At 43.4% G+C, this 17,949-nt stretch overlaps 1 protein-coding gene across 15 annotated transcripts in view; it reads right to left on the bottom strand.

Annotated features, from left to right (window-relative positions):
* Spats2l (spermatogenesis associated, serine-rich 2-like) overlaps nt 1-17,949 on the bottom strand; it is a 174,297-nt gene that overhangs the window by 57,663 nt on the left and 98,685 nt on the right. For all 15 annotated transcript variants that reach the window (XM_017322123.2, XM_006496210.4, XM_006496217.4 and 12 more), the window contains 3 exons: nt 11,120-11,228; nt 7,981-8,030; nt 4,787-5,033 (listed from right to left, as the gene is read on the bottom strand). In XM_017322123.2, the coding sequence (XP_017177612.1) occupies nt 4,787-5,033; nt 7,981-8,030; nt 11,120-11,228 (406 nt within the window). The remainder of the gene's footprint in view (nt 1-4,786; nt 5,034-7,980; nt 8,031-11,119; nt 11,229-17,949) is intronic.

The raw sequence follows: 17,949 nt of genomic DNA, 5'->3' as shown, positions 1-17,949 counted from the left end.
AAACACAAAACAGTGCTAGGGTGTTTGCAGTTGCAGCAAGCACAAAGGGGCACAAACAAGCACATTATGAAATAACAAGCCCCCCATCTTTCTTGTTTGGTTTATTCCACTTTGAGAGCGAGGAGGCAGTTCTGTGCCCCTCACGGAGTTTGTATTGTATAGGACAGCAGAGACATGGATAGGGGCAGACTGTAGACTGAGTTGTGGAGGCCAACACAGCAGGGAGTCCTCCTTTGTGACAAACAGGAAAAGAAGATGTGGATTCCCAGAAAGCTTTCAGGATGAGAGATACAATACAAGGGAAGCTGTTGGTGGCCACCGTCCCTCTCCTCCCCTCCTCCATGGGCATGTGTCCAGCTGGAGAAAGAGAGAGGAATGTGATTTCCTATTCTAGCCCAAACAGAGATAAGGCTCGAAATCAGAGAAGGAGGAAGGCTTGGGTGAAACCAGACTCCAAGGTGTTTAGACATTTAGATTGGAGGCCTTAGGGGGTAAAAATTACTATCTTTAGTGCTGCTCTTAGTGAAGAATAAACCTCTGTCTCCTTGCCTGACTTAAGATTTGAAAACAGGATGGTTTTGATTGGACTGTGTAAAGGATCTGAGCTGTTATTAAAACTTCTAAAATATAGAAGAAAAAAACCCCAAAAGACAAAAAACAAACTACACTCAGGCTTAAACGCCCTCTGAATTCCAAGCTATGTGCTGACACACAGTCCCGGCCCAAATGACAGCGCTATATTTACAGCCTGAAGGACAGGGGCTCTGGGTGGTGATTTTTCATGTAGGAAGTCACACTAACACCCCTCAGACGCCTGCATACATCTTAACTTAAAGCTAACTTTCCCCGTGCCAGCATAATGATTCTGTTTAAGACTTTTTTAAAAAGTGAGATCCTGAATGTCAAGGTGTTATAAAAAGATAAAACACACCTTGCACATGTCCATAGCCTCCTGCCCGGCGGGGCGTTCAAGGCAAGCTTTGTTGAGCCAGTTTCATTACCGGAGAGCCTGATAAATGTACCGCCACGAGTAGCCTGAAGAGTTCTTTCAGGCTCATGCTGTGAACCCACTCAAGCACAGAATATCATTATATGGCTTTGTTACTATTACTTTTTTCTAATTTTTCAATTATACATTTTAAAAATTTTATTTTTAGGAATTAGAGAGCTCATGGCTTTAGCATTAACTCTGCACTGCAATGTAGACGGGCCGCAGGGAGTCAAGTTTTGCCAACTAGAGGAGGTAAAGAGACTGTTAGTCCCTTGACCTCTCCATCCAAGGAGCCTAGGTTTCCCCATGAAAACAGGGTTTAAGGGTCTGTCTCATCCTTCCTTTTCAAAAAAGAGGTGTAGAGTATACAAGTTCTGGCATCCACCTGCGATTCGTTTATCAATGGGCCTAGAATTTCTGATAGATTGAACAAGCATTTTAGTCATTTAACAGTTTGGCATCAACTTCACGATGGACCTTTATTATCTTTGGGAGATAAAAACCTAACCAGTTACAAACATGTTTTAAAATTTATGATCACAGCATGTGGGATGCTCATGGAGTAGGCCCTTGACAAACTCACCTAATGACTTCCCGCCACTCATTCTTCACTAGAAAAGATGACATAGAGCATAAAGATTTGTAAGGAGCCAGTGACAAAAACAAATAATATCTTCCGGTTAAACTCGCAGGAACAAAAGGATACAGGAATCACACTTGGTACAACCAACAATTCTTCCCAGTGAGTCTCATGCCAGTGTTTGCCAGGCCCCTTGCATAGCGAACAGCTTCAGTTGGTGCTTAGCTGTCCCGGGGTCACCCTCGGCTACCCACAGTGAGCTGAAGGGCTTCTGTCTCGCATTTACTCCAATTACTTGACAGACTTACTGAAATGGTGTTTGGATGGAGGCAAAAATTATGAGTAAGTGGATAAATATATGGGCTATGCTTTTAGTTTATGATTGATATCAAAATAGCAACTTGAGTAATCAGATTTTGAAAATAATTCATGTGAAAGCAATAACAAGGAAAGTTGGGAATCTGCCATTCGATTATTTAATTTCTTTCTCCTGTCCTGACTATAAATCAAAAAAACTGAATTAAAAATTCTTGGAGAACTTGGATGCAAAATGACTAGGCTATTTTTATTGCGGTCAATGTTTGGTTTGGAAAGTGTCATCTAGCAAATAAGGATGATCTGTCTGCAGCAATATAAGTGGAGTTCTTGGGCAATGGGTTTCTGGAAGCAAACTAGAGCTGGGACAAGCAATTTAAAGACTTACTAGTGTGACAAGTGTCAGGGCCCTGGTGCCTGCTCACCAAATTGGTACAAACCACCGTGAGGTCTTGTTTGTGGGTTGGTCTTGTCTGTTGGACTAAAATCCTAGGCAGGGATACTATCTTACTCACCTTTGGCTTGTCACAGGATAACACTGCTATCCTAGCAACAAAGTACAATGAGCAAGGGTGCTGAGCAAAGTTCTCTTCACTGCTTCTCAACCTTCTCTGTCCCCTACATCACCGTGTCCCAAGATCTCCCCACACTCACCTATCTATGGCATCTCAATTGCTCACACAGAGATAGTATCTCTGTTCCAAGCCTGAAATTCACCAGTGTGCCCTGAGCCTTTGCTAGGAGAACATCAGAGTGATTCCTGCAGAGCCTAGACCACAGGTATCCTCAGAATCTACGGGGCATTCGGTGCTCCATTAAAAGTCTTCTAACTTAGCTTTGGTACCCAGCATCCCATCAGACTACATTTGTAGCAGTTGTATTCTCAGAGATTTCATAGACACATATATTTATTTACTAATACTTTCTCCACATATTAAATACAAAGAAACACTGTCCATAATATCCAGCTGGATATTGTCTTTTCTATCTTAAGTACCGATTGACTCACTGTAAGTGTGAACGTCTGGCCACTTTATAAGTTTTCCTGGTTCACCAAGTTGAAGAGGGCTTAGATTTTTATTGGAATTCTGTTTCTAGGCAGGTTACATCATATATAATTTTTTATTATTATTATTTTTAGGATTTGTTGTAACCATGGGGTAGTAGGCCATGTTATCATTGAGTGCTATGGTTTGAATGGGTTCCTGAAAGTGCTAGAAATGTAATTGCTAGAACTAGGTGTTGAGAAGTCAGTCTTTATGGTGTTACTGGGTCATGAGGATGCCATGCTTATGGCTAGATTATAGTTGTTATAGCAGTGGATTAAGTCTAACCCCCTCAACACTCTAATTTCTTCTTTCCAGTTTTCGCTTTCCAAGCCTCTAGAACCATGAGCCAAAGAAATTTCGATTGTTTATAATATTCTGTCTGTGGCATTCTGTACTGCAGTATTTAGAAAAAGAAAAAATAAAAACAAAACAGCATTCTTTCTTATAGAAAATTACAGAAGAAGAGACAGGCCAGTAGAGAAGAAATAACGTACCCAGACACAGACATTAAGGTGCATTAAGAAGTAGCCTTCTGGGGCTGGTGAGACAGCCTAGTGGAGTACTTCCTGTGCAGGCATGAGGGCCCGAGTTTAAATCCCTAGATCCTATGGAAAAAGCTAAACATGGCTGAGTGCGTGGATAGCCCCTGTGCATGGTGGGCAGAGGCTGGAGGGCATAGCTGGGGCTTGTTTGCTGTCAGCCCACCTTGAGGTACAGTGAGAGACTCTATCTCAAGTAGTGAGAGGCTCTATCTCAAAGAATTAGGTGGAGAGTTATAGGGTGGGAGAAACCCCTTACAACATGCTCTGGCATACACACCAGCACACACATGTGTATATATAATATACACACACAAGTAGAATTATGAAGTTAATTTACAGCTGCAGCATAAATGATTAACCTGCATTCCAATACCCAAAAAGAGATAAAAATAATCTAGTCCGAGGAAAGAACTTAATAACATTGTCATTCGTCATTACTTGCCTTTCCCTTTTCCTAGGTGAAGTGTCTCTTCAAACTAGCACTGCCTTGTCACCTGAGGTCCTAACATGCTCTAGAACTGTGGGACCCTAATAGGCAGAGGAGAGGGGAAGCGGCTGTAAGGGAGAAGGAGTGTAACTAAATAAAAGGATGGTGACCTTCAGAGATGACTGGCTCCTTCCTCATCCTCCTAACCTGAGATCAACGCCTGGAGACTAAGGTCTTGCAGGATTTTCTCCTGCCAGCAGAGCCTCTGATGAGGGACTGGCCCAACAAGTTCAAGGCTGGATGAAGACACCTTTACACAACAGTGGTGGGCCAATCAGCCATCCTGCCTTCTTCAAACTGACCAAAGCTAAATCAGGGAAGGAAGACCTTTTAAAGATGTAAACACCCCTAGTCATCAAGGAGAAGCTGGGCTTCAGTTTCTCAAGCCCCCTCTGCTTCACTGTGTGCTTCCTCGCCCCTGAATAAACCTTTACTTATTGGCTGCTTCTGGCTGATCCAGTTGGTGCTGTTTGAGAAGTTCCCAGCTGTCACCTGTTAATGCTCAAGATATTTCCTGCTTTTCCACCCTTTAACTGACATAGAAAAGGAACCAGTCAAGAACCCTAGACAATAACAGAACTATGGGGCTGCTGCAGGGCGTGGGATGCGGGGTAGGTATAGATGCTCTGAGCTGGGGCAGACTGAGAGCTTTTTTCAGAGCCCCTGTACTAGTCCCTAGCTTCAGGACTCAGTGGTATCTACATCCTGGCCACTCAGACTTTCTCATCCTGTGTAGCAGCAGCAGCAACAGCCACTGCTTCAATCAGCTCCTTCTGCTGTATCCATCTCCCTATGCAATAGATAAGATACCCAAGAACTGACCTGTGACCCCACGCTGAGCCCTTGGAGGTTCCTCCAGTATCGAGATCTTTTTCTCACGTGGTGTGAGGGCCAGTTTTTCTCTGGTAGAGTCAGGGGATGAGCTGTCCTTTTCGCAGCCATTCATGTGACCATTTTGTACCAGTGGTGCCTGGGGCTGCAGGGGCCCCACCTCTGGCCTCTCCACCTTGTCCTTAGCATCTTTGTTGCCTTGATGCTGCTTGGATTTGCTTCTCTTCCTTTTATTATTCTACAGGGAGAAACAAAGGGGAAAACAGTATTGATGTTCAGTGGAGGCTGTGATAAGACAATCGTTCTGACACCTGGGTTTTAATAGAACGGGTGAGAGCACATCTTTATTAAGTACCCAGATTAATCTAAATATTGTGCTTCTAAAGGAAGTTGTTCAAATTTTTTACCTTGCCATTGTAGTAAACAAAACATTAATTTGAAAGGGAAAAACTACAGGAGCAATAGCTTAAATAGCAGAGAGGTAATTTAAGCAACATAAGAAATACTCTAACACCTCTGGAAGAACTGGTTATACTAAGAAATATTTCTAGCTTCTTGAAGCAGTTCAGGACCTGGAGGCCAACTAGACACTCAGGTTCCATTATCTGGGGAGGGAGCCAAAGGGGAGGACTGACAGGAATAAGGCAGGCTATCCATAGCAAAAAGGTGCATAGCTGTTTCTTGAAGCATTGCATCCTGCAGGAATGTAAACAACTAAAAGGAAGTCCCTGAAACTCACCAGATACACTATGTGGCCTCTCTCCTGAGAGTAAACAATACTGTTCTGAGTCTCTCTCAGACTGGCCAAACTGCTAAGACTTGGAGAAAAGCCATGCAGCTTGGAAGAAGCAGAGACCAGCCGAGCAGCCTGGCAGAGGCTCAGACCAATTGAGCCACTGGAAAAGACGCTCTCCAGCCTGTTGAGCTGTCACAGGCTGTGCAGTGAGCTACAGGTTCCCAGCACTGTGAGCTGTCACCCATGCTGGGTGATGCAGCTGTCTTTGAGTCATTTCTGCTCCTGTAAGTAACCCCTTACCCATATTCCTGTAAGTAAACACAGTAAAACCCATTGGTTCACCAAGTTAGATGGTGCTATCTGTACTTTGGTCTGTTGTAGGATCCCTATCTGGGGTGAACAGAGAGATGTGTGTTGTGTCTCCCGGAGAGAAGCCGGTTACATATGAAAAGGAAGCACAAGGCGGGCCTAACATGGAACTCTACAACAGGCATTGACCAATCAGGAGATTGCAGGAATTGTTGTCATTGTCCAGCATGTTTAAGGCAGCCAGAGGCTCCAGAATCATTCTGTGGTTATTTAAGCTGGGGCAACAGCTATTACAAGGTAATACCAGATCTGTCCACTCCACCTGAACCCAGGACCTCTCACCTGTTCATTACATATACTCTGAAATAGCTCCAGACTACATTTATATCAGAGTGTTTTAGAGTCTCACAGAATTTTATTGTATTTCTTCTCAAATGCTTGGCCACTAAGTATATAACAGTAACCAGGACATGGACAACATGCTTCTAATTGATAGATCCATTTTTCTTGGATGTGTGCATCCTCCCCCCCCCCCCAACTCCCCTTGAATCCCTTCGTTCCTCCCTCCAACATTTACTGTATTACAAAGCATGTGTGGAGGTCAGAGGATAACTTGCAGGAGTGGGTTCTCTCCTTCCACCATGTGGATCCCAGGGAACAAACTCAGGTAGTCAGGCTTGGCAGCAAATGCCTTTACCTGTTGAGTTACCAGGAACCCTTGACTTTGGTTTTATCTATTTGGTATTTGGTGTAACCATCAGTGGTACAGATACCTGACCCATTAGAAAGTGTGTTCCACCTATGGAACCTGGGTTTGCAGCAGAGCACCAGGGTGACTTTGTCTTCCAGGACACTTAGTGACCCACTGACACCTAGAGAAACTCTTTAGCCCCACCTAGTTCCTTTTGTTTCTGAAGCATCACAATCATGCCCAGGTTCTTCTGGGTGTGAGATCTGTATTGCTGCCCACAGGAGAAAGGGACAGTGGACACTACCCCCACCCCATACACCAGCCTGCACTGCTGGCTTTTGGAGTTCATCTCCCTACTGAACCCACAAGAGGAACCTCACTAAGGAACTGAGGCTGCAGCTGCTGTTGCTGCTTCTCTTCCCATCCCCATCACAGAAACTTAAAAACCAAAGCACACATCTGAATTTTTTTTTTCCATGTAAAGATAAATACTGCCTTTCAATCACTTGCAAATCATCTTTATCTCACTGGGAAGCTATGATTAAAGAGAAGCAGAGATTGTCAAGAATGGTGGCAAACAAACTGGGCAAAGCCTCCTAACTCCTCCTCTTCTACATGAAACCGGAAGGAGGAAAGGATGACGCCAACCATGCCTGCAATCCTGGCGCTGCGTGAAAGCAACGCTGCTGCTTTGTGTTGGTTCAGAACCTGTCCCCTAGGCCTGTGATCTTCCCTTCACAGGCAGGGTAGGCTGGCATCTTATATCCCGTGAGAAGCAAAACAGCAGGCCCTGTGGTGTCAGTGTGGAAAGGGATGCTGGTGGCTGCAGACACACAGTGGCTGTGCCCAGGAGCCCCACTTCCTGTGACTACACGGGCAGAGGAAAGTCTTTCCATTGCCCCTAAGGAACCGCTCTAGAGTGTTCCAGGAGGACCCCTGCTCTCTATGGCATTATGGCACTTTTTTATTGAAGACTGATTTCAGATTCCAGGGCAAAAGGTATCTTAAAGCAGCATTGGATAGGTTCATTTGGGGAAAGAAAAAAAACGGGAAAATATATTTTGGGTTTTTTAAGTGTCTTTAAAGCACTCCTTAATTTCTGCCTTTGTGCTTTGGGATATGTTTGGGCATATTAGCATCTTCAATGCTTTGGATTGTGCCACCAGGCTCCTCTTAATGCTTACAAAGAAGCACAACTCTGGTGCTCCTTGAGTGTACCTGGTTGATACACGCACGCACGCACGCACGCACGCACGCACTGAACAGAAAATAAGGGCCTCAGGAGTGAAAGTAGCTGGTAACTGGAGCAAAGCCTAGATTCGGAAGCTTTCTGGGTGTGCATATTAACAAGTTTGAATGAAGCACAAAATTGGCAGCTTTGTTGAAAGGATAACAACCCTGAAGGTTTGACTGAAGATGTTACTAATTCAGTGTCACCCTTAATCTTACCTTCTTCTTTCCCGTCATGTTCCATTCTTTAAGAACTTGAATAGCACTGCCTAGATAAAGAGAAAGAATCTTCAACAAATATCCACACAATAAATTGAACGGAAAACTCATCCGTGCTTGATAGCAAGGCTGGGGGAGGGTGGGGGCGGGCAGGGCAGATTTCTTCATTTATTTTGATACAGCCTATCTTAATAAAAATGCCAGTTCTGTTTCTTATTTCCAAGATCTTCATTTAATTCACTGCACAATCTTGGTTTTATAAAAATATTAAACCCTGCTTTGTGAAGCATACTTTTTTTTATCCTATTGTCTTAGAGAATATGAGGTCATGTCTTGAGAGTTTTCTGATAGCTTCATTGCCATAGGTAGAATTAAAATCGTTCTGTTTGATATATGAATAAAGTACTACAAAATTCTGAACCAAACACAGGTTTTTTTTTGTGTGTTACTAACCACGGCAGGCAGACCTTTCTGTGTGGCCATCCTTGCTCCATTTTGTCTCTTACTTATTAGTTCAAGACTTGCAGGGGGCTGAGGAGGAGAGAATCCATTTTCTCCATCCACCATGGAGAGGTAAGGCTGTGCTCTGTATAAGGTTTCCATTTCAAACCAACAAACTTCATTCAAAGACTAACTGGGTCCCAGGTGCTGCCTGCCCACTCATATACATAACCTTGACCTGATGAAGCTAAGAAAAAGTTTATCACTTTCAACTACAGCCAGGCTCCATGACCTTTAGCAAAAATCTATTTATATTAATTTGCTGGGTATAATCTCAACTAGTTACTGATAATGAAGAATCAGCTGATTCTATATAAGTAGGAACTTCCTAAGGGAGAGGGTCCTATATAGTCTAACAATTTTAAGCATTCTCAGATCACCTTACATTAATATAGTAAATATTATAATAATAACTGTCTACAAGGTACTGGCTAACCAGTGATTAACTTCAGACTTTCAAATTAGTAGCTCCTGTGGTTGATGTCACTCACAGACAAGCAGGATGCTACTGTGTTCAACAGGCCCATCACTCCTATCTATCCAGAGTTTCAGTGCCCTCCTTGTCTTGAGTTGCATGCACCTGAAATGGCAAGGCTGCATCCAAAAGTAAAATAGAATTTATACTTTTTAGTAACTAGGTTGGCATTTCTGTAATTTGCCCCAGGAGGTAATGTTTGCCCCAAGAAGTAATGTTTCCTGGGGTTTGTCACTTCTCCTTGGTGACTCTGGTAGCTAAGCTGCCACTTTCTACATAAAGCTAAACTTCAAAAAACTGTTAAAAGCCGTCTTCTTATCCCATGGTGAGCTACAACATCCATTAGTTGGAGTTTCATATTTTGACATTGACGACTTTACTTGTGATTTGGACAAGAGCTTACAGAGAGTAATTGTGAAGAAATACTCTTATTTACAAAGGATTCTGAAAGCACTGTTATTAAATTTTAATGGTGCCAGACGTGCCTAGAGGTGTTTTCAGTAAGCCATTTGAATTAGTGGCTTCAATATGGCCCATAAAACACTCCCAACAAATCTTTTTTGACTCTTACTGGGTTTTAAGCAACTTGTCCCCCGTTGGTTTGCAACTCAACCGATGAGGATCCTCTGCAGTTAGTGAGCGCTAATGAGACCCTGGCACTGACAAGATGAAACCCCCAGGAGCAAGGCCATCCACCCAACTCCAACAGCTGTGACGACAGTCCATCCCTGTTGCCTCCGTGCATTTACTCTGGGTCACACTACAAAAGAAACCCTTCCTAATGGGAGGTGGTGGTGGGAAGGGGTGGAGAAAACAGCCTCTAACTGACTCTGAACCTCTGTTCATGCCAACGATGGGGCAAGGGAAACCAGACTGGAGACTGTCTCAGAGTTCAGATGTGCACACTCATGACATTTAAAAAGGCTGTGTGCAGGGCCAATCGCAGCTACCATTTAGTTCTAAGGACTAAAGATTATATATACATCAATACAGTCTTCATAGTATACATAGACAGTGAAGCAGGGCAAACAGTGAGAAAGTTTCATGTAGGAGATTTGCTTACACATCTGTATGCATGATCATCGTCTGTTAATTTAGTCAGGACCCTGGGCTTCCATGGCCAGCACAGAATTCGAGCACAATGCTTGGGCTCTGGATCTTGCCCTGAACTGCTTAATTACACTTGGGAAACTCAAGAGGGTTAGTGCACTCCCCACAAATCAAGGAAATCACGCTGTCTCCGACCCAGTGTGAAGAAGGAAGAGCTGAGACATCTGCTGGCAGGCAGGTCTTCTCCAGACCCTATCAGGCTGTGCATAGCTAGTCCATTATTTACAGAATAGAAAAAAAAATGCCAGGAGACAGGGCATATAATAACTGTGGCAAAAAAGTCTTCATTCACGACAAAATATTAAGGAAAATTTCTCCCCAGTTTACAGAAGAGTTATCCAAACTTGAAAATAAGTGTAGGATCAACACTTGTTCAGATCTGAGATTCTATCAATGAGGAGGCAGATGAACTGGTTGTATGATGAACTGAGTGATAAAGCTGCCAGGAATTCAGCTCACTTAGGCTGTCTAAGCATGGAATTTCAGGACCACAGCCGTGACACTCAGCCGACTTGAAGAGGTAAGGCCTTCCGGTCAGCAATGAGGTACACTGTCCTCTACTCACAAGGACACCATCGAATAAAGGATATGCTTAACAAACTGAGATAATTGGCAAAGATCCAGTAGCTTTATAATCAGTGTCCTCTAGAAAGTCCTCACAGTCTCTTCTTTTAAACTAGTGGAGCAGACCTTTCTTTATTCTGCCCTTACAATGTGTCCATGTTCTTTTGAAGTCCGTTGTGAGTTTTGGTTTCTTTATTTGTTTTCTTCCTTGAGATAAGTTTTTACTATGTAGCCCTAGCTGGCCTAGCACACAGGGTCTCACTATGCATTTGTCTGGAACTTACCACGTAAACCAGGCTGTCCTTGAACTCACAGAATTCGGTCTGCCTCTGCCTCCAGGGGGTGGTGAGTAAAGGTGTGCCATGGTTTTTTATCTTTTATGAGAAGTATTAGAAACTATTTAATGTTCAGTTCATTTAAGGGAAACAATACATGCTATTGGATTTAATAAGCTCCAACATTTCACTTCGGGCGGGCACGTATACCTACCATCCACAAAGGCCTGTACGGCTTTATCCACATTAAAATCAAACTGTTGGAGTACCAGCACGATTTCATTATTGCTTTTGTTCGGAACAACTGATCTAACTGCGTAGATCTGGAAGAAAAGGAAGAGAAAAACAGAAAGGTAAACACCTCGAGTACTGTTCACCTACAGATCCTCCCCCACAATGCCCCGATAGAGCAGAATTATAACTTAGGAAGGCCCGGGAAAGCTAACCCATCTATCTTCTTGCCAAGAAACATACTCCAGGCCTTTCAGAGAAGTGAGCATTTGTGCTGGTAATCTCCTGGATGCCTGCTTTATTTGTGTATACACCTCTACAGAGGTCCCCTTGTGAGGTTGCAAGAACAACTGTGCAAAGCCAGCTCAGATTTGGCAACCAACCCTCCTGGAGGCTGAGATACATACAAGATGTGTTCTCCGTGAGGACACAGAATCTTTTTCTGTCTCAGGCTTCCTTTCCACTCGCTCAGGGGTATCTTTAGAAAACATACAGAAATAGCTCCATGCCTCAGTTCTCTCTGGGCGCAGCGGAGGCAGATCTATGAGGGGTACCAACGTGTGCTGTGAAACTCCATCCCTGTTTATAAAGACAGGAGACTATGGAACTCTGCGTTTGTGAGATGGGGACCCCAGCTATGTTACAGAAACTGATCTCAAACAGCCTTCTGCAAAATAACCATTAAACAGAGTAAAGGTATATACATGTATGAGCCAAGAATTCTGATGCTTGCAAGCAAGTGTTCACTTCTCCATGACATAGAGGACCTCTTCCATTAAACGTAGCATAGATTCTTTCTGGTTGCCTGCTAGAATTAATTGACCTTTATCTCAACGAACTTGTGATTATTAAAGACTGTACTATGCATTTCAGCATAACCTATCTTACCCCTATCTTATGAGAAGGATTTCTGTACTAACAAATGCAAGCACAGTGCAGAGACGGCGGGAAGTGCTCATTAGAGAACAGTATAATCTATACACGAGCCACTCAGACTTAAGTCAGGACCAGTGGGTTTTAGAGTTAAATGAAATTTGTCATAATTGGATTCATGGGGTATGGATTATAGAAGCATGGCATGTGTAATATGACACTATTGACCAGACATTTAACTGAGCAGTACAGAGTAATTTTTGATGATGCAAGAAAATAGGCTGCCTGTTCCGCACAGATCCGTATATAGCAGTATTTAGGTTATAATGAGAACATTGCATAGGCTGTGGGCATAGGACTTGTAGAGATGTTGGCATTATTGACCAGAAGATTGGTTTCAAATCCTGACATTTAAAAATGCTAAATATTTGGAGATTCTAATAGAATATGTGCTTGTATATGTCAGTCAATACTCCTTTGGGTTTTTTACTATTCTCACATTTTATGGTTCTTAGTTTCTCTAGACTTCATTGGAAAAACTGACTCTTTAAAAAAAATCTAAGTCCTCATTGCTTTGCTGCCCTTCTTTAAAACTCCAGCGCAGTGAATACTATTTATTTCTTTTACATAGGGTCGCATTATATGGCCTCAAACTCTCCTGTCTCTGTCTCCCCAGTGGCAGACATGTGCTACTAAGCTGACATTGTAAATACTCCTCTTAAATACTCATTGTAGTGGTCCTCAACCTATGGGTTACAACCCCTTTGGGGGCTGCATATCAGATATCCCCCATGTCAGATATTTACATTATGATTCATAACAGTAGCAAAATTACAGTTATGAAGTAGCAAGGAGATAATTTTATGGTTGGGGGCACAACAGGGAACTGTATTAAAGAGCTGCAGCATTAGGCAGGTTGAGAACCCTTAAGTTATTGTGTGGCAAGGCATCAAATTTCCTGAAACATAAAGGTCATGAGGGATGTAGACCGTGCTCAGATGACCACAGAGTAGACTAGTCTTACAAGGTGCATAGACATGCTGTGAAATCATTAGCAGGGACATCTGACTCAATAGATACACTCAGATGTGGAGGATGAGTGAGAAGAGTGGGGTGGAAGGGGGAAGGGGATGGGAAAGGGTAGGGTTGGGGTAGGGTTGGGGTAGTGGTAGGGCTAGGGGTAGGGCTAGGGATGGAGCAAGCATTCTGGGCAAGAAGAACAGGACTCCACCGTGTGGATGGGGGACAGAGGATGAGGCTGTTGGAGCACAGTGGAGGTCAGACATAACAAGACCAGACTAGGCAGGGTCTACAAGGCTATGACATCATGCTGGCCTTGTGAGCATCTCTCAGTTGTTTGCTGAGTCCTCTTATCTCATCTATTTATCACGCATGTTTCAAAGATTGGTATTCTTTCTCATTGAACATTAACAGGTTTTTTGGAAGAAGCTAAGATGGGGTCAAGAATGGAGCTCAGTTGGTAGAGCACTTGCCTGGCATGTATAAACCTTTATATTTAAACCAAAATGCAAAGAAACAAAAACCAAAGCCAGCCCAGGAAAGTCATTAACAGTAGTAATACATAATGTTTGCCTTGTATCTAGTAGTGCATTGGAGTTACCTATATTATACTCCTAATGCCTTTTAAATAAATACAGTTTTAGCAGTTCAAGCCACTACAGTTTGTTCATATGTAAAATTTCATAATAATGACCATCATTATCGCCACATCAAGCATGCCTTTTTGAATAATAAAATGCTTAGTTATTAATTACCTTAAGTACATTATTGTAACGTTAGACCAAAGTTTTCAAGCCACCTACACACAGCTGTGTGACTAGCAAAGACTGGAATCATAAAATCAACATAAAAATAATTGCTCCCTTGTTCCTAGACTCTCCTCTGCAAAACATGTTTTATTATGTTAAGGCAAAAACAGTGTAAGTCATTGCTCGATAGACACTTTCTCTTCAGACGCCTGCATCACTCTTCCCATCTTTGTAAAATCAGAAACAAAGACCACATGAGCATGGCCAGCTATGTGCAGACAGACAGAACTATGTTGTCACTGGTGTGTGTGTATATGCATGCGTGTGCGTGTTTGTGTGTGTGAGTGCATGCCCATAAGGAGGTGAGTGTACATGTGTGCATGTGAAGGTCGAGGGTCCACATCTGGTGTCTTTTACAAGGGCTCTCTACCTTATATTTTGAGATCAACTCTAACAGAACCTGGAGCTAAAACCTAGTGAGCTTCAGGAATCTACCTTCTCAGTCCTGGGATTACAGATGTGCATCACAGTGACTAACTTTAATGTGGGTGCTGGACATCAAATTAAGGTCCTCATGCAAGCATTTTTCCAACAGAACTATCTCTCCAACCCTTCCTTATTTTATGTATCTTAGTTCCAAATGTCTCTCTAGAATATCATCACTAATTGAGTTCCAATATCAAGTCTATAAGAAGTAGTACCAACTAGAAGGATTGGTCCTTAATTAGAAGAGGAATTTCAAGCTTTACAGAAATGAGTAAATAAGGTGGGGGTATCCTGTTTGTTCTTAATTATTCCTCAGTGATGCTGAAGTCTAGGTTAACTTCTATTTGCTCTGGTCACTGGTCTCTGGCAATGCCAAGAGAGCGGCACAATTCATAAATCCACTGCATCATTTCTTATAGAAAGGACTTCATGGAGGATGCAGAGATCACATGTGCTCCTGTGCGCAAATAAACACGCAGGAACCAGTCAGTTGCTATTTACAATTCACAGACTCTAAGAGCCTGAGTATTTAAGTCTAAGAAAGATCTCATTTCCAAGTGCCAGCAAACACAGGGGATGGGTGGCCAAAGCAGTGTTGCCCTGGGTGTGCTCGGTGGCTGTGGCTGCCTAGGAAAATGCAGCTTCTGAGAGCTGTCAGAACGGCTCCTTCCATGCATGACTAATGGGAGTTTGCATACGGAGAATTCATAAAATTCACGCAGGCAGTGGCTGTGTAGCAGAGGCCTTTTCTGGCATTGCTTCTCTCACACACACAGCCTCTCACTACAGCCCCAGGCCCTTCCGCAGCTTTGGAAGGAAGCTGGAAGATGCTGCCCTTGACAGCAATCCTAAGGGACTCCCCTGCCAAACTAACAGAGTGGTCCATTCGTGCCCACCAGGCAGCCATTCTGCCTGCTGGGTGACAGTCAAGATGGCTAGTTAGCGCTTCATTTAGCAACTGCTTTAGCCTTCCAATACCGTGCTCATCTGTTTCTCTTCTACTAATTTATGTCTGGTTTAGCAAATTCAATTTGCTATTTAGAAAGGGGTTGTTGTGATGTTACCATCGGAGTAAATTTCATCTGGATTCCCTCTTTTCTCGGGGGTTTTCCTATCTGGCCCTGCAGGCTCTGACATATTCTGCACCAGGCTCCACCCTATTGGCTCATGCATTAACCAAGCAATGGGATGCTGTTCGGTTCATAGCTGGTTGAAGGGCTGTTAACAGATTTCCTTGTTCACACTGCGCATTATCAAGCCAGTCTGTGATGGCTCCTTAGGCTTTCTTTTTGGCTTACCAGTGGGTCTAAAACCATGCTGGAGTTTCAGAGAAGACTTTTCAATCGACTTCCACTGCTGTGTGATCAGCCAAGACCTAGCATTATCAACAGACACAAAATAGCCAGTCTCTCCACTCTAGTCTCTCCCTTGGAAATTCACTCTGATGCTGCCATCCTTTCAAAAATGTATTCTCCTGTGGTCCTGTGGGAGATGTATTCCAGGATTCCAAGATACCAAAACACATAGGAGCCCAAGTTCCTTACAAAAATGGGTACGCATGTACTTATGCAAATTCTCTAGGTACTTTAAATATATATTTTAAAATACCTCTTCCAAATGTAAACACCATGAAAATAGTTATATTGCATTGTTTAGGAAATAATGACAAGACAAAATTCTATACATGTTTAGTTTTTTTCCAAAGTATTCTTGATCTGTGGTGACCTGAACTCTTGGGTTTAGAACACATGGACATGGGGAGATGGCCACAGAATCACAACCATCTTATTCCCTTACCGAAGAACTAGCAGTGAAATGCAATTTGTATACTCTGACATTCAAGGCCATAGGGCACCCTGGCAGCAGCCTGCTTTTCCAAGTGACGCTGTTCCTCTACCTAGCACAGACAAGTGCCCCGTACCCAGCTTGACTCCTCACCCCGCTCCTTCATCAGGGCCCTCCTTTGACTTAAGATATCTGTCCCCACTCTTATATTCCAGCTGAATGGCCAGGCATGCATGGCGTCCTTCTTAACCCTTCTTACCAGAAGCATTCCTGACTCAACTTCAAAGCCCTTCCTCAGTAGGTAGGTGTCTTTAAATATTTGAGCACCTCCGCTATCCTATGGATTTGTGTGCGAGCTGTGTTGACTAGACTCTAAGCAGTCTGAGGGTGGAATCCTCCAATGCCATTTCTGCATGGTTACCATGGCTACTCTGCAGTGACTGATACTGTGTGTGTGGTAGGTATTTAATAACCGCTTATTTAGTGATTCATCCTGTAGCCACATCCAGCTGCTGCTTGGAGCCGAACAAATACTCCACCAGCATGCTGCTACCACACAGCCACTGGCATCTACTTTTGTGTCTATCATCCACAGTAACACAGCGGGTCTCAATTGACTGACTGCGTCCAAGTGTTATACAGGCAGAGAAAACGTGTATGTTCTCTACATTCCATCAGAGACTGGAAGAATACTTGTGCACTTTTAAAATTCTTACAGTTCTACTGCTATTTAATCAGGAACACTGCTATTTTTAGAGTTTGGGGACTATGAAGAAAGTGGACAGTATGCCTCTCTCTCTTCCCAGAGTCAGCTTAGGACAGACATCAGCTGAGTCTGCTCTGAGTGATAGGTACTGAGGATACAAGAAAGCGCCAGCTATAGTTCTGTCCCAAGGAGGTACAGTGTAGCAGCTGGGCTGGGAACTCTATAATGAGAATCAGTGCTGTGTTCTTTGTATGAACAAGGTATGATGGCAGTACAGAAGAGCAAGGATGCCTGCCCACAGACAGGAGGATGCTTTCTAGATGGAGAGATGTCATGGAGAGAGCACTGGAGCGAACAGAGCTATGCTCTAATCTTGGCTCTGGCATTCGACCTTGGTCAACTGCTCAGATCTTTGAAACTCTTTCATAAAAAGAGGCTATTATCTGCCACAGCCTGTAAAAATGGGAAGAACTGATGCGTGTAAAGTGCCTTCTAGAGAGTCTGACATATATTAGCTGCTCAATAAGTCTGAAACAGAAAAGAGTGGGAGTATTCTCAATAGGCCATGAAGGTATGGCTTTGAAACTGCAAGAACATGTAGCTTATGTGCAGGCCAAGGCTTATTTTGGGAAGATTGTCCTTTAACTAGTGGCTTAGAGAACTTTCTTCCTCCACAGATACAGGGACAGTGTGCCTAACATCTTTCCTAAGTTCTTTCTTCATCACATATTGAATATAGCCAACATGTGTTTCCCTCTTAGTTTCATTTAATCACTCGCTAAAAGTCTAGTCCCGACACTGGATGTCTGGACAGAACAGGAACGGTGCAGGCAGGGGCAGAGCTGGGGAAGAGACATGCAAACAAACAGGTGAGACAGACAGACAGACAGACAGACAGACAGACTGAGGTGCACTATGACTCCTAACAGTGTTAAAGCACCGATGAGTCTATCGTAAGTTAAAAGCACGGTAAGGCAACAACGTGTTTGGAGGACGGGAATGGTTTAGCTGGGAAGTGCTTGCTGCACACACATGAGAAGCAAATTTTGGATCACCAGCACCTCCAAGTAGGAAAGCTGGGTGGCAGCAGGGCATGCTCAAAAACCATAAGAAGGTGGGGACAGGAAGTCAGGCAGTGTAGCCAATCAGTGAGCTCCAAGTTCAGTCAGAGACTGTCTAAAAAATAAGGTAAGG

This window comes from Mus musculus, chromosome 1 (assembly GCF_000001635.26).
Source record: "Mus musculus strain C57BL/6J chromosome 1, GRCm38.p6 C57BL/6J".
In the NCBI taxonomy this organism is placed as follows: domain Eukaryota; kingdom Metazoa; phylum Chordata; class Mammalia; order Rodentia; family Muridae; genus Mus; species Mus musculus.
This window is presented reverse-complemented; position numbering and strand designations above follow the sequence as displayed.